Here is a 15,653-nt window from a genome sequence, read left to right as displayed (position 1 = left end):
GTATGAGAGAAAAAAACATTAAGGACTCTGTTTGAAACTACAATTGATTTAACTAATGAAGGCAGAGCTTTGGGAATTTAGTCATGGCGCTGATAAGAACATCAGGCATGAAGCTGGGAATATAGAATCAGACTAAAGAAGTAAAAATGGGTAGAAATAGAGATGAGTAGACAGGAAAAGATCCATGTGAGAAGAACACTTGATATGGGACCAGGAGGGAGAAAATGGCCACCGGAACAAAGATGCCAACGTGTGCCTATCATGATCTAAAGCTGCATCCTCCTGCAGTTTGGAATACATCCTTTCACAGGATGGATGCACATTGAGAATGTTTCCTCTCAGAAAAGCAACTCTCTGGTACAAGAACCTGAGGGGTCCTCAGAGACCATGGGAAAACAAACAAACATATGAACACATTTGAAATGGTGAGCTGTACTTGTAATTCTACATCTGGGAAAGTAGAGAAGGGTGGATCCCTGAACTCATTGGCTGGCATGCCCAGCCTATCCAGTAAGCTTCAAGTCTCAGTAAGAGACCTTGGTTCACACAATGAAGATGGAAAACCTATGCCAAAATATCATAGGCATGGTCTCTAAGTGACTTACTAATATTCTGTTTCCTTTCACCCTCCTGAGCCAAGCCCCACAGTTCAAATCACGTCTCCCATGCTCCTACCAATATGTCCCATTCAGGTCTACTTAAAGCATTCCACTGCATTTCTAGGCCAAAAGTCTCAAACTCATACATTTTGTCGAGAAGCAGCATAGTCAGGTCTGTCGAAGCAATACCAATCCCTGATACCAACTCTGTCTTAATCATTATTCTATTGCTGTGAACAGGCAGCATGACCATGACAACTCTTATAAAGGAAACCATTTATGTGGGGCCGGCTTACACTTTCAAAGGTTTAGTCCAGAGTCACTATGAAGGGGCACACGACTGCATGCAAGCAAACATGATATTGAAAAAAAATTAGAATTCTACACCCTGAACTACAGGGAGCAGTAAGAGTGAGCCACTGGGCCTGGTTTTGGTTCTTGAAACCTGAAAACCCACCCTCAGAGCAATTTCCTCCAGCAATGCCACACCTACTCCAACAAGACCCTACTTAATCCCTCCCACAAAAAGCCATTCCCTGATGACTAAGCATTCAAATTTAAGCATATAGGGACTTTTGTTTGTTTATTCAGGGTTATATTTGTTGTTTGCTTGGGATAGGCTTTCTCTGTGTAGCTTTGCCTGTCCTCGAACTCACTCTTTAAGCCAGGCTGGACTTCAATTCACAGAGATATTTCTGTGTTTGCTGAGATTAAACGTATGTGCCACTACTACCCAGCTATGGGGTCATTCTCATTCAAACCTCTACAATCCTTGCAGACAGACTCATGAGCCAATATGATCTAGGCAACTCTTCAATGGAGATTTCCCACTCACGTCACTCTAGGCTTCATCACATTGACAAAGATAGCTGTCACATCCGTTGTGATTGAAATGTGCTCTAAGTATGCATTACCTTGACAATGAAAGATATTTGATTATATGTTTAAGACAATAACAGGTATATGCTTGAATAAGTGAAATATATTTTTTTTTATTTTCTGAAGACAGCTAACCCACTGGTAACTTTAAAATCGTATATACAATTCATGTTTTATTTTTCCTGACTACACTGGAAAGAGCGATGTCTAGACTTTGCTAGGGTTCACATCACATAAAAAAACTTGTCATTGGCTTGATCTCTAACAGATGCAGCCTCTTTCCCACCTTTTGTTGAGAAGTCTCGGGTGCTGCGGTTTTTCTCTTCTGACATTTGCAGGTAAGTTTCTGGAAGGCAAACATTAGACTTCTCCATTCCAGTTTTTAAAAAGATGGACAAATATTTTTCTTGATTTTTTAAAGATGCATTTGTTACAAGGCTGTGTCAATGATTCCCACAGCAAGTTGTTTTTAAACTTGAGGGTATTAGGATATACCCATGAGTACTGGACCCCACCCAACTACCCCTGATCCTCAGATCTTTCGCTGAAGATGAGACTACAGACAATCTTTAGACACCTCCGAATCATTACCCTATGTATAAAGCATCTGAGAACAGGGCTGCATCGTATAGGCTTGGCTGGGGGTCAGAAAGATTATCAAATGATCTGTGACACCCTGAACAAGGCATGGAGCGCAGGGGCTGAACGGTAAAGATCTGTTCCATGCACACACCCCACCAGGTGAGCCGCTCTTCCTCTAAGCTCTTTTTGAACGATGGAAATTTCATTTAAATTGAGCACAAATAAAGAATTTGAATAAGTCAAATACATATTTGTTGCATAGAAAAATTTAACTATGGGAAGCATCTCTGATATTTATTCCCTGTAACAGTTCATATGTAAACCTGACCCTAGAAGATTTTTAAGAACTAAAGAATTCCTGTTTTATACTCATGATTTTAAACATGGCATGTTGTAAATTGTAAAACCATAAAAAAAGGAAATCAATAATTTTTTCTAAGAATAATTCCATCAGGAATGTGTTTCTAAGTTAAACCAAGAATATAAACTAGATTTAAGAAATAGAATCAGATCTGCAGAATGGGATTCTGGCTCCTAGTATGAAATTCTTTCTTCAAATATCCATGTAGGTCCATCTACGCCGTGTTTGGGGGTGACGTTGACCTTAAAGGAATCCCCGTGTACAGATTTGTTCTTCCAGCCAAGGCCTTTGCATCGCCACTCCAGAATCCAGACAACCACTGTTTCTGCACTGAAACTGTCATCTCAAACAACTGTACATCATATGGTGTGCTAGACATTAGCAAATGTAAAGAAGGTATAAAGATTGCTCATTATCAAAGCTCCTGAAAAATTTTATTTAATAATGTTTGGGAGTTTTATTCATAAGTTGTAACATACAAAAATTATATACAGCTAATACATTGTATTATGAAAATAAGCCATATTCAGGAAGCTATATATCACCAACTTTCTCTTATATGCAGAATATAGAGTTAAATCCCCCCTTCTCCTGTGTGTGTGTGTGTGTGTGTGTGTGTCTGTGTCTCTGGCTGTGCATCATCTGTGTGTGTCTCTCTGTGTGTGTGGCTGTACATTGTGTGTTTGTCTGTGTGTGTGTCTATGTGTGTCTGTGTTGTGTCTCTGTGTGTGTGTGGCTGTACATTGTGTGTGTTTCTGTGCATCATGTATGTGTGCAGTTTTGAAAGTGTAATGGACACCATACTAAAGAAGGTGGGAAAGACAGAAAGAAATTCCTGGGACAAGAAAGCTTGAATGAGGGCTGCTAGGTAGGCAGAAGAATCCAGGGACAGGAGATGAATGAATAAGACTGTATCCTGACAAACACCCATAATTCGCTTTTTATTGAAGATTTAAAATAAAACAATGGTAACAGAAGGTAACCTTAGATGGCAATGGATGTCATGCCTTTATAAGTTATTTCAAGGCTTCTGGGATGTTTCAGTATTGCAAAATTGATTATTACGAAAACCACAGTACTATTATACCATGTTGTTTTGATGGTTAGGGAAAAGTGAAAATTCCCAGGATACATCAAGCCCCCTAACCATCTGCAATGGTTATAGCTTTTGCCCTTGGAAAACAGAGAATAAAATTAAATACGCTTTCATTGTGTCCCTAAAGAAAGAAGTGAGAAGCTGTCATGCTTGTCTTGTTTACACACTCTGTAGTACAGTGAGAATAGAAAAAGAACAAACCAGGGAGTCAGGCAGTGCTGCCATAGCATCATTGGAGTCTGAGAACATGGACCAAGTCCATATGAATATCGGTCTAATTTGGTTTAGTGGTGAACATTTGAATTCTGGAATTTAGTGTGTGAGGAAACAGACATCAACTGGCTACTTAATGAGATATCGCAGATTTTATGTGGTTTTGCATAATAATGATCAGATGTAGTGCTCTTGCCTCAGCGTTTCAAAAACAAACAATATAGTAACTTATAAAAGCTTAATTTATGCTCTAGCAAATATTTTAAACAACATATAAATATATAAATATATATAGTAACCTATTTCTAATTGTCTCTTAAAATGTGTCTTCAGGAAAACCTGTGTACATTTCGCTTCCACATTTCCTGCATGCAAGTCCTGATATATCAGAACCTATCGAAGGCTTAAGTCCAAATGAAGAAGAGCATAGGACATACTTGGATGTGGAACCTGTAAGCCATTGTCTTATTGATCTGATTTGGATAATAGTCTAAAAATTTAAGAAAATAAATTGTTTCATAATCTTGAATCATATCCATAAGATCACTGGAACCGCCAATGAGACTAGGACTTTACTTCCTCCTATTTGAATGTATAAATGGCACGGAAATCAATTTTGATTTTAACACATAAAACCTTCTAAGACGTTTACTGACCCTCGGATCCAGAAATTATAATTGTAAAATTTACTGTAGTTACCTTACAATTGTATACATATCATCATCATCATTTTACTTTACTGGTATTGTTTTTTTTTTTTTGAGAAATCACTGCTAGCAGGGACTTAAGATATTATGATTATATGTAATTTTCAGACAAAATCTATGAGAAGAAAAATATGTAAAGCTGCTATAGAACTACTATTAACATTTCAATTATCTTTCATTTTTTTACGTTTGTAGCTCAGTAGTCTAACGTTTACCAGGCCTGTAAACTCTGAAAGTTGCTCTCAGCATCTAATAACTGCAGTAAACTCATTTCTTCTAAAATAATGAAAGTTTGTAACATTGCTTTTTACTGATATGTGGACGGTAACAAAATAAAAATTTGAACACTTAGTTCAGGAACTAAAATATCTGAGTTTTCCTTTTTAAATTGCTTTACTAATGTTGTTGATTTCTTCAAAACCAAATTATGTAGATTTGATAATTTAAACAAAGATAAGTCAAGAAAATTTTTTCTCTTTCTCCAAATATATGCATGTGTGTATGTAAATATATATATATATATACAAGCATATGTTATGTCTTTCTCTGTATATGTGTATGTATATATACATACATATATTATGTATGTAGGTCAGCGTGTTCATACATATGCATGTTGAACATGATTACATGTACTTACGCAAAAGGTTTTATAGAATCTAACTTCCCAGCTTTAAGAATTCTTCCATTTCAAATTTAAAAGGACTCTTTGTGTCACAGAAAAGGTAAAATCTGACTATTATAAAAGAATGTTTTATAAACTTGTAATTATTTAACTTTGCCCTTTTTAGATAACTGGATTCACTCTACAGTTTGCAAAACGACTGCAGGTGAACATACTGGTCAAGCCATCCAAAAAAATCGAGTGAGTCTCCTTAACTTTGTTTTTAAGCAATCGGTAGCATTTCTTGTAAAATGTGAGTAGATTGGTGTTAGTGAAAGTGGAAACGACATCTTCTGGTTTTTCATCGTTTTGCCATTACACAATTATTACATAAATAGGGCACTTTTTTTTTTGAAGAATCACATCTAGTGCTTGTTAAATGGCCTTTAGATATTTCAACTACTGTTAGTTGGATGTTATTGGGGGCACCTCTTACGTACATTATATCCAATTATTACTACTGCAGTAACTTCGAGGTCATATACTTTCTTAGATTAAAATTTATAGCTATAAACTAATAATCCAATAAGAAATCTACATTAGATTATATGAATGGACAGTCTGAAAAACATCCGTGTTAAAATTGATTCATTGAATGGAACAAAATCAAGGAACTTGAACAATCACAAGACTAATTGAATTCTGAAAAATTATTAATTTGAAATGTATTTTACATATGTGAAAATATACCAATAATTTTTTGCTGTGTATTATAGAGCATTGAAGTATCTGAAGAGAAATTATATTGTACCTATACTTTGGCTTAATGAGGTTAGTATTTTATTATTCATTAACAACAATTTTCTGTAAAAACTTTTGGTATTTAAAATGACATGTGTATGATAATATTTGAGGATGTATTTACATTTTCTATAAATATGATCTTACACTTTGTTATATCTATTAGAATAAAACTGTATTACACAGAAGTGTTTGATAAGTTTTATGGTTTATTTTTTAGACAAATAATTTTGTATATTTTACTTGTCATAGTAAAAAGAGAAACATGCATACATGTAATACGGCAGAATTCAAGACTCGTTGAATATAACAGTGGTAATAAAAAAATCAATTATTCCTAAACAGGAAATATTAGAGTAGACTGACGATTGACTGATAAACTATTTCCTGTGAACTGCTAAAGTGATTAATCACAGAATTAGAAAGCGCTTTGCATAAACCCTCACAGCAGCACAGCTGCTGACCTTTGCAATTTCTCCCTGACACCAGGAAGCAGAATTAGGAAAGCTGTGGAATAGTTCAAAGAATTCCTATGATCAAATGAATGCTAGTTCACTGCTGAGTTCAATTCAGCATGATCAAAGTGGCGGGCATCTCTACCGTTCCCTGGCTTGTTCAGTGTGTCTATTTGTAGATGCGAAGTGAATTTTACTGACTGGCTGATGCAGCTGATACCTATGCATGGGTTTAAAGAAGAAGATGGTATAGACTTACTTTGTTTCGTTCATTTACTCCCATAATATTAATTGTCAACTTGATTACAGACTGGAACTATTGGCGATGAAAAAGCAGAAATGTTCAGAAGTCAAGTGACTGGGAAGATAAATCTTCTTGGCCTGGTTGAAAAGGCCTTGCTTGGGGTTGGAGCAGTGATGTTTGTTGCTTTTATGATTTCATACTGTGCTTGCAGATCCAAGAATGGAAAATAAGTAAGTGCTCCAGAACAGTGTGTATGCTTTAAAATATTTTAATCTTATCAAAATGGTTATAAATTAGGGCAAAAATATTTTCAGACATGGTTAGTCAAATACAATATCTTAATAAATATCTCAATTTTTGATAAGTTTATGAATTAAGAAACAAATGATTGAAATTATGACCATTGTAAAATTAGTGCAAATATATCTTTTGTCCAAATTTAGACTTACTCATTTATTTCATTTTATGTCAATAATTAAAAATTACAAATAATTTGTGAAATTACAATTATAGAATTTCAGTAGGTTGAAAGTAATAAGAGCAAGACAAAAAGATGAAGGTGCAGGCATATATAGATTTTGATGAAACACAGAGGTCAACAAACTATCTTCATAAAACTTCGATGTACATGTCAGCCGGGTCTTTTTCCAGTCATGGGTTAATGACATGACATTCTGGTGACAAACTAAAAATCACTATGTGAAAATTAGAACATAAAAATTACAAGAAAATCAGCTATTAATTAATTAATTGAGTCACCCAGTTTAAAGAAATAGTAGATAGTTATAGATTTTATTTATGAGTCTTGGCAAAATTGCAGAGGGTGTTCAAGGCAGAGTCATCTAGATATTAGTGCCCATGTTTTTCTCATAAACAAAAATGAAAATTGAAGGTACTTACCCTGGCCTAAAAGCGAAGTGACTTTGAAGGAAAACTTCCCAACCTTCCCTCCCCAAATGCAGCATGAGTAGAAAACGGTTGGTTTGAAAAATCACAAGTTCAAAAATAAATCAATTCATTCTACTGAAGCTAAAATTGGTCATAAGTTGTCTTATGTAGAAAAGTTTGAGTTTGACATCAATAACTGATATTGAGCAAATACTAATCATACTAAACATTTTTTATAAATCTGTAATTGTATTTTATGTTTCCATTAATCTGAATTAATATATCTTCTGGAGACATTCTAGACAATCATAACAAGTATCAAATTATCTATGGTGAAATCTAAGTTAATCATATTAATGTTTTCAAAAATAATGCGGAAGGTAGTTACGAATATTTATTTTATGGAAAGTTGAACATTTCTATTGAGGAAGGCAACTCTGGATCATTTCTGCTACTCTTTCTAAAATTTGTGTGCATAGCATGTGTTTACAATGATAACCTAACATATCTACATTTTAATAATTAAAATAGTAGCTGGAGAGATGTTGGGGCACTTAAGAGCATCATTGCTCTTCCAGAGGACTGGTAGATGGCTACTAATTCCAGGTCCAAGGAGTTGATGCCCTCTCCTGGCCTCCAATGTCATTGCATGCTCATAATGATACACAGATATACATGCAGGCAAAATACCCAGACACATGAAATAGAAACAATTAAATCTACTGCATGAAAAATATTATATTTAATAAAAAAGATGAAAATATTCTTCCCTCCAAAATGAAAATACTATCTCCCATTAGCCCGACAGTGAGTTATGATGTGTATTCTTATGTCTATAATAGATTTAAAAGACTACTAAGTTTGATCAAATCCCTGTTCAAGTACAAAAGAATGCCTATAAAAGTTACAATTTTGTTTATTTGCATGAATAACTTCATCATTCCTTAATGATCCTTGGATGTAAGGGTTCTTAGGTTCATATATGACAAACTGATAAAAAGAATTAAAGGCTCCTAATGTCTTCATCACTGTCTGTTTTGTTAATGCTTTTCACAGTTGTAAAGAAGGAAATAGTATTTTTAGAAAGCATTTTTCCCCAAAACAGACTTTTCCTTCACAATAACTTGACTGTGCTAGACTTAGAATTAGGAGGGCCAGGTTTGTTGAAATAATCATTTGGGGCCATTGTAAAATTTATTTCTCTGGCTAAATCTGTGGACAATTATAAAAGGAGATAGTCATTTAAAAAGGAATAAAGTGTTAAGGAGAATGTGGTTTGTCGCATACATTGCGAGGGGAATGCACGAAGCTCAGTTCGAATCTAGTGACACCCGCAACTCTCCATGGAAGACAGTCTCGAGTGCATTGTGATGCTTGGCAGCAGATTTAATTAGCTGCCCCCCCCCCCCCGTCTTATTACGCTCAGCTCCTGGGAGTTCCGGTGCAGGTTTCAAAGTGTCATTCTTGAATGGGAACATGTGTCCCTCGACGGTAAAACTCTTAGAGCCCGTTTCTCTTTAGCTTGAGACATCAGGCTGCATAATTGAAAACTTATCTTGACTATATATGAAAAGATTATTTTAGCTTTTAATTACCCCACTGCTTTCTGACTGGCAATGTTTTTTCTCTACAGGTAGTAAACAAGCCTACATTTATTCACGGGATACATAAAGATCTTTGATAAAATCCATCTACAAATGAAGACTTAATATATACTTTTTTTTTTTTTACAAAACACACCTATCTTTAGTTTAAGAAATGGTGATGTGCTCTCTCTCTCTCTCTCTCTCTCTCTCTCTATATATATATATATATATATATATATATATATATAGTAAGCCACTAAGCCAAAGCACATATCGAAGAGATTAATATGTCACTATAGTCTATATTTTTAATACAATCCAGCATTTGTAAAGTCCATCATTTGTAACCCTGAGTGGACTTCACTTTTTGTCAAACAGTTCTTCCTGTTTGGTTCTGATTTATTGATGTGCTCCCTGACAGCAAATTTCAAGAGTGTACATTCTAAGCAATTTTTCTTTTCCTCATTGGAGGGAAAACATTGTCATGTAGGGGGTGCCACCTTCATTTACAGCAAATGTACCTTGGGACTGTTAGCACATAGGATCTCATAAGTATGAACTAGTTTGAAGGACATTTAAGAATGGAAAATGAACAATTGGCGTGTGAGCCATGGTTTATATATTGTTTAAGTTTATTCCTCTCTAGAGTCCTTGGCACAGCAAGGACTGTATCAGATTTCGCAGCGATGTTTTACTCTCTAACCCTAAGCTTATGTGTATTGTCTCTCGTCATGAAACGGATATTTCTAGCACATTTCAGCTCCTCGTTTTTAAAGTATGTTGTCGTATCCCATGCTGCATTGCTCTTCAGAAACGGAGTAGGTTTTCCTCTTTCTGCTTGCCTGCAACTAATGTAACGTCAGAGAGCTGTTATAGTATCAAGAGATGTAAATGATAATAAAAGAATTATTTTATGGAATACTACAAAAGCTAGAATGTGCTTTAAAATGTGCTTGTGGTACTATCTCCTGCTTTCATAGTCACCTAGAAAGGACTGGTTTCTAATATTAAAAAGCATTGTTCCTTATATTTAAATTTTTGTCTAGTTCCTATTGCATCACAGAATCTCATTTCCTGTGGAAGTATTCCATTTAAAGCCATACATCTTTCTGAATTATTTAACCACTCTGCTATGTTTTAATCCAATTGGAAAGGACATTTGGTTCTGTTTCTAGCAGCACTGTGAGTCTAGAGGCCAATTTCTTTCCAGTGGGAGACATATAAATAGATTATTCTGCTTTCTTTAGCAGAGTGACCTATAGTAAAGAAGATTAGTCCCAACAAATTCTAATGTAGAAGAGAAAATACAAACAACCAGCTTGTGTTTTATGCGTAGAAAGATGAAAGGAAATGGGAGACAACTCTCTTGTCTAGATACAAAAATCAAGATTAACATGACATCTTGGAGATACACCCAGGAATACATACATGGATTTGAAAAAGATCAAGAAAGAGTATACTCTTTATATGAGAGGGTTTTAAGGGAGAAAGGGTATTGGGGGAATGAACTATAAACCTCAAAAATGAAAGAAACAATTTACATTAAGATTTTTTAAAAATAATAACAACATCGAGATGCAAGTTTCCAGGCTAATTTTTAGAATCCTATTTTAAAAAACCTCCAGTTAAGCTAGTCCCTCTTTGGAGGAATGTCTCAGCTCTTTGAGGATGCTCAACGCATAAAGTCTAGTGTCTCTTCTTTTAATTGAGATGGAGAATAATCCCTCTTAAGACACCAACAGAAGTACCTTCACCAGAGTTCAGAAACAAGGGGTGAGGTCATGACACATGGCTGCGAAGTTCATTGGGCGACACCCAGATCTCCCTGGAAAGTGGAAATAGAAGAGTCTTTGAGTGGACTGAGGGTAGGTGGGGACAGGAGCATGAGGTGTCAGAGGGAGAGAGTAATGAAAGAGACTACTGGAAGGAGGACGGCACTTCAGGGTCAGGTGAAAACTGGTGCTAGGGACTATCCCATGAAACTACAAATATGGCCCCAGCTCAGATTCCTAGCAATGGCACATAGTCTGAACTGGCCATCTCCTGTGTCCAGACTGCTACCTCCTGTGTCTCAGCTGCCATCAGAGAGGCTTCATCCAGCCAACGGATGGAAACTGAGTCAGATCCACATGCAAATATCCTGCTGAGGAGGAGGAGAAAGGATTGTGGGAATCTGAAGGGTCGAGGATACCACAAGAAAACTCACAGAACCAATGAACCTGGGCTCATAGGACCTCACAGAGATCGAACTGACAACCAGGGAGCCTGCACATTACTGACATAGGCACTCTGCATATATGTGACAGCTGTGTAGCTTGGTCCTCTTGTAGGATTCCTAACGATGAGAACAGGGCTGTCTCTGACTCTTTTGCTGGTTTGGGGGACCCTATTTCACATACTAGACCACATTAACCAGTCTCAATACATGGGGAGGTGTTTAGTCCTACTGCAACTTGATATTCCATGTTTTATTGATACTCATGGGAGAGCTGTCCTTTTCTAAACAAAAATGAAGGAAGAGTGGATTGGAGTATGAAAACTGAGGGCATGGGGGAAGAATTGGGAGAAGAGGATTGAGGGGAACTGCAGCCAGGATTTTAAGTAAATAAATAAACAAACAAACAAATACATAAATGTATCAGAGAATAGAAAGAACAGTATGCATTACTCAACTCACTTTGTCTTCAAACCCAATGAGAACAGCACCTACAGAAAAAAGTTCATTTTGTGGGAAAGGGAAACAAAACTTTAGACTTTGCTATAGATTTAACATGAGATGTTCCACAGCAAAGCCTAACCTTGGGAGAACCCTATCTTCCATGTCCCTGTGGTGATACAGTCTCCAAGAACAATCAGTGATTGTCACGTTCATCTTTACAACAAGATAAACTCATTACAGCTTGTAATGAATCTAGTTACTAAGAAACTACAATGGCTTTACACTTCAGGAAGAACTCAGGGATTGGGTGATTTCCTTGGCTGTGAGCTTCAGACATGTTCCAGTGTGCACTTGTGAGAGGTCACACAGGTCTTCTCTTCAGTTTCATGGGCCTGAAGCATTTAAGAACCTTGAAATGGTCAAAAAAGTAGCCCAAAGAGAGGTAGTCAGCTCAGCATTGATTCTTGGGATAGCATTTAATCACATTTTTACTCAAAGGTAGTCCACAAGGAATGGAAACGTTACTTCCTCAAATGTGTAGACCTTGATGTATGGTCATAACCTTAAAACCAGCAGGAATCATGATATAACCAATGTGTGAAAAGATGGGAACACAGACAGATTATCTGGTAAGAATTCAAAATGTCACCTACAGATGTAGCAGCTTAAAGATGTAGGGAAACAATTGAACACAGTAAGAACAGACACAAATCTGACAGAGATTGAAATATTAATAATATTCCAAATTTCTTGGAGCTGAAAAATAGAAAGAACATGTTAAAAATTTTCAGTAAGCTATATCAAGATCAGACTTGCTAAGCTGAAAAAAAAATGTAGAATCTGAGTGACATGTCACTAGAAAGTGCAAAACCCACCAAAGGACTCTATTTCTGTGAAGCAAATATATGAAAGAAAAAAATAGTATCTATATTGGACCTGTTCAGATTTTTATTGTTATACCTTGAATAATGCAATAATTATTTCTTATAAGTATTCTAAAAGTACCTTGCAATGTAGGAAGGAAGGTAATTAGGATATAGGCAGATGATATGTAATTGATATAAGGGATTTGAGCACCTGCAGATCTGATATCGATGAAGTCCCAGAATCTCTACACATATTCATGAAGAACCCTAGAATCTATTAAACAAATAGAAAATAATGAAATGACATGAAGGAAACTCATGCATTTAAGGTAAAACAAAATAAATGCTCAAGTCAAATAAAACAGAGATAATTGAAAAGATAGTACACTTGCTTAAAGAAACAGTAACATAAAACATTCCAGACTACTCAGGCCTGGGAAGCTGGCAGGCTAGCCTTAGATCTTCACCTCTCCTTCACTCTTCCAAGTTCAAGCCCCACTCTCATCCCTCGGTCTGTAATAGAACTTTTAGTTAATACTTTCTGCCCTGACTCCCAAAGCACTAAGCAGATCCTGGTGGAACACCCTGCTTTCTTCCCACCGGTAGACACCCTCAAAACCTAGCCTCCAAGCTCATCCCCATCCTAAGTGTCTTTCATGAAATGAGACCTGTCTGCTACTAGCAGCACCAATTTACTTCAGAGAAGATATGGGCACTGAAGAAACTCCTTATGGAGTTTACTTTCATTATGGTAAGTTTAGCCACTGAGCAAAAAAACTGCTCTTGCCTTTGATGACTCTATACTCTGCAGACTGGACATGCAGGATTCACGGAAAAGTGCCTGCTGCAAATTTTGCCAAAACAAGACAGGATGGTCATTCAGGGTTCCTGCGACACAGAAGAAACTGTCAGATATTCTGCAGGACACAGAAAGATGCAACTGATGAATTTTATTAAACTAAAGTAGGACAGTCCTTCAAAATTATGGCTTCACAGAAGAAACTACCAGACATTCCTCAGGACACAGAGGAAATTGACTGACAAAAGTTGACAAAAGAGGCAGGACAGTCTTTGGAATTTCCTGCTTCATTGAAAAGTCTACCAGATACGATAGGCCTGTAGGCAGAAGATGGATGGCCCAATGTTGCAAAGGAACTTTGGGAGACTGTCTAGTCACTCAGATGTCATTTCTAGAGTTTTTGGAAGTTGTTTGCAATGTACTTTTTACTTATTTAAATAATATTATATTCTTCTGGTACATTTGATGGAGTTGAAGGCCAGATAGTGATAGCTGCAGTTTTTTGTAGATTTGATAGAAAGTATGTTAGGTATAAAAGGTTGGATTTATTAAGATAGGATAGATTATGGAGCATTTTCTCTAAATTTACCAGACACAATGATTTAGAATTAGTACATTGTGGATATAATCTTCACTCGATAATTGTGTGAATTGTATATAGACTTACTATGTTGAAGTTAAAACTTTTCATTTTTGTTTAGAGAGACAAAAGGGGAAACATTGGGGAATATTACTCCCATGTGTTTTACTTTTGTTTATCTGCATTTGTTTAACTCTGTGAAGCTGTGTTTACTGTGACTGTCTAAAACACCTGATGATTCTCATAAGTAGATGAGCATCCAATAATGAGGCAGGAGCAAGGATAGGCAGGGCTGGCAGATGGAGAGACAAGGAAGAAGAGGAGCAACAAGAGAACAAGGAGAGGAGGACACCTGGGGCAGCCACCCAGTTACACAGCAAACCACGGAGAAAGAAGCAAAAGAAAGGTACACAGAAATAGAGAAAGATAAACATACAGAGGCAAAAGTTACTCAGGATAATTTAAGAAAAGCCGTCAAGAAACAAGCCAAGCTAAGGCTGGGCATTTGTAACTAAGAATAAGCCTCCATGTGTGATTTATTTGGGATATGTGTGGTGGGCCTCCCCAAAAAGCCAAAAGAGCAAAATCATTGTACAACAGTTGGAAGTCTCCATTAAAACTCTCCCCTCAGAGCTCAAGGAATCCCATTGTAGCAGAAGTGGAAAGATTATGAGAAAGTAGCAACAGAGGACAACAGGAAAGCAAGGCTCTCTGAATCAACAGAGTGTAAATGGAGGCTACTCTTTCATTTCCCATTCTCCCAGACCCAAATAATAACACCGAAACTATATTAGTACAACACTGTTTGGTCAATATCTTATGCATACTTTTAGCTAACTCTTACATCTTAAATTAACCCATTAATATTAATCCATGTATTGCCACACTCACCACCTCAATTCTGGTAAGCAGTTGGCACATGCTGCAATCAAATAAATTGCAGCAAGCAGCCACTAAGCCTCATTAAAGTGCTTGGCCTCATGAAAGAGGGCTTCCTGACTCAGCAGAAGCAGCAAAACCTGTGCAGCTCTTTTAAGAAGGCTTCCTGGTTTGTTCATGGAACTAGCACAAACCAGGAAGCCTTCTTTTAAAGCAATCTTGCCTCTGCTTTCTGCTAGAAAACTCATCAAGCCTGGAAAATATATGACTACTAAGAAGTCATGTTTAACTCTGACTTTGTGTGTGTGAGAGTGTGTGTCTAGAATTTCTTTTCAACCTCTCTCGGGTTTTATGTGGATGTAGTTGTCACAAATTGGGCACCATTTTGTAAGTGGAGACTACTTGTTCATTTCCCAGCCGTTCTGGCCTATTTGCTCATGCTTCTTATCACTAACTCTTACATCTTAAATTAACCCATTTCTATTAGTCTGTGTATCACCACAGATCTGTTGCCTACCAGTAAAGTTTCCATGACATCTCTCTCCTTTGGCAGCTACATGGCATCTCCTTGACTCTGCCTCTATATCTCTGTTTGGATTTCCTACCTGGCTTTACTCTACTAAACCATTGGCTGAGACAGCTTCTTTAATAATCAATGGTAATAAAACATATTCATAGCATACAGATGAGAATCCCACATCTACTGAGCAAGGCACATATGAGCTCATGAGGACTTAAATGGGAAGCATAGGACCTGCAGAGCTCTGCAGCAGTTCCTCTGAGTTATATTATTGTTCGTAGCTTAGGTTTTTTGAAGGGACTCCTGACCATGAGAACAAGTGGGTCTCTGACTCT

General features: G+C 36.7%; 1 protein-coding gene across 6 annotated transcripts in view; it reads left to right on the top strand.

Moving 5' to 3' along the window:
• LOC121434774 (platelet glycoprotein 4) overlaps nt 1-10,042 on the top strand; it is a 79,376-nt gene extending 69,334 nt beyond the window's left edge. For all 6 annotated transcript variants that reach the window (XM_041633740.1, XM_041633742.1, XM_041633738.1 and 3 more), the window contains 7 exons: nt 1,747-1,816; nt 2,630-2,817; nt 4,064-4,182; nt 5,229-5,302; nt 5,818-5,872; nt 6,607-6,771; nt 9,063-10,042. In XM_041633740.1, coding sequence (XP_041489674.1) covers nt 1,747-1,816; nt 2,630-2,817; nt 4,064-4,182; nt 5,229-5,302; nt 5,818-5,872; nt 6,607-6,771 — 671 coding nt within the window. In that variant the 3' untranslated portion in view covers nt 9,063-10,042. The remainder of the gene's footprint in view (nt 1-1,746; nt 1,817-2,629; nt 2,818-4,063; nt 4,183-5,228; nt 5,303-5,817; nt 5,873-6,606; nt 6,772-9,062) is intronic.
• The last annotated feature ends 5,611 nt before the right edge of the window (nt 10,043-15,653 follow it).

This window comes from Microtus oregoni, unplaced genomic scaffold (assembly GCF_018167655.1).
Source record: "Microtus oregoni isolate MIOR12 unplaced genomic scaffold, Mior012 000044F_ref0000062, whole genome shotgun sequence".
Taxonomy (NCBI): Eukaryota; Metazoa; Chordata; class Mammalia; order Rodentia; family Cricetidae; genus Microtus; species Microtus oregoni.
Note: the sequence above shows the minus strand (reverse complement) of the source record. Positions and strands in the feature narration are given on the sequence as shown.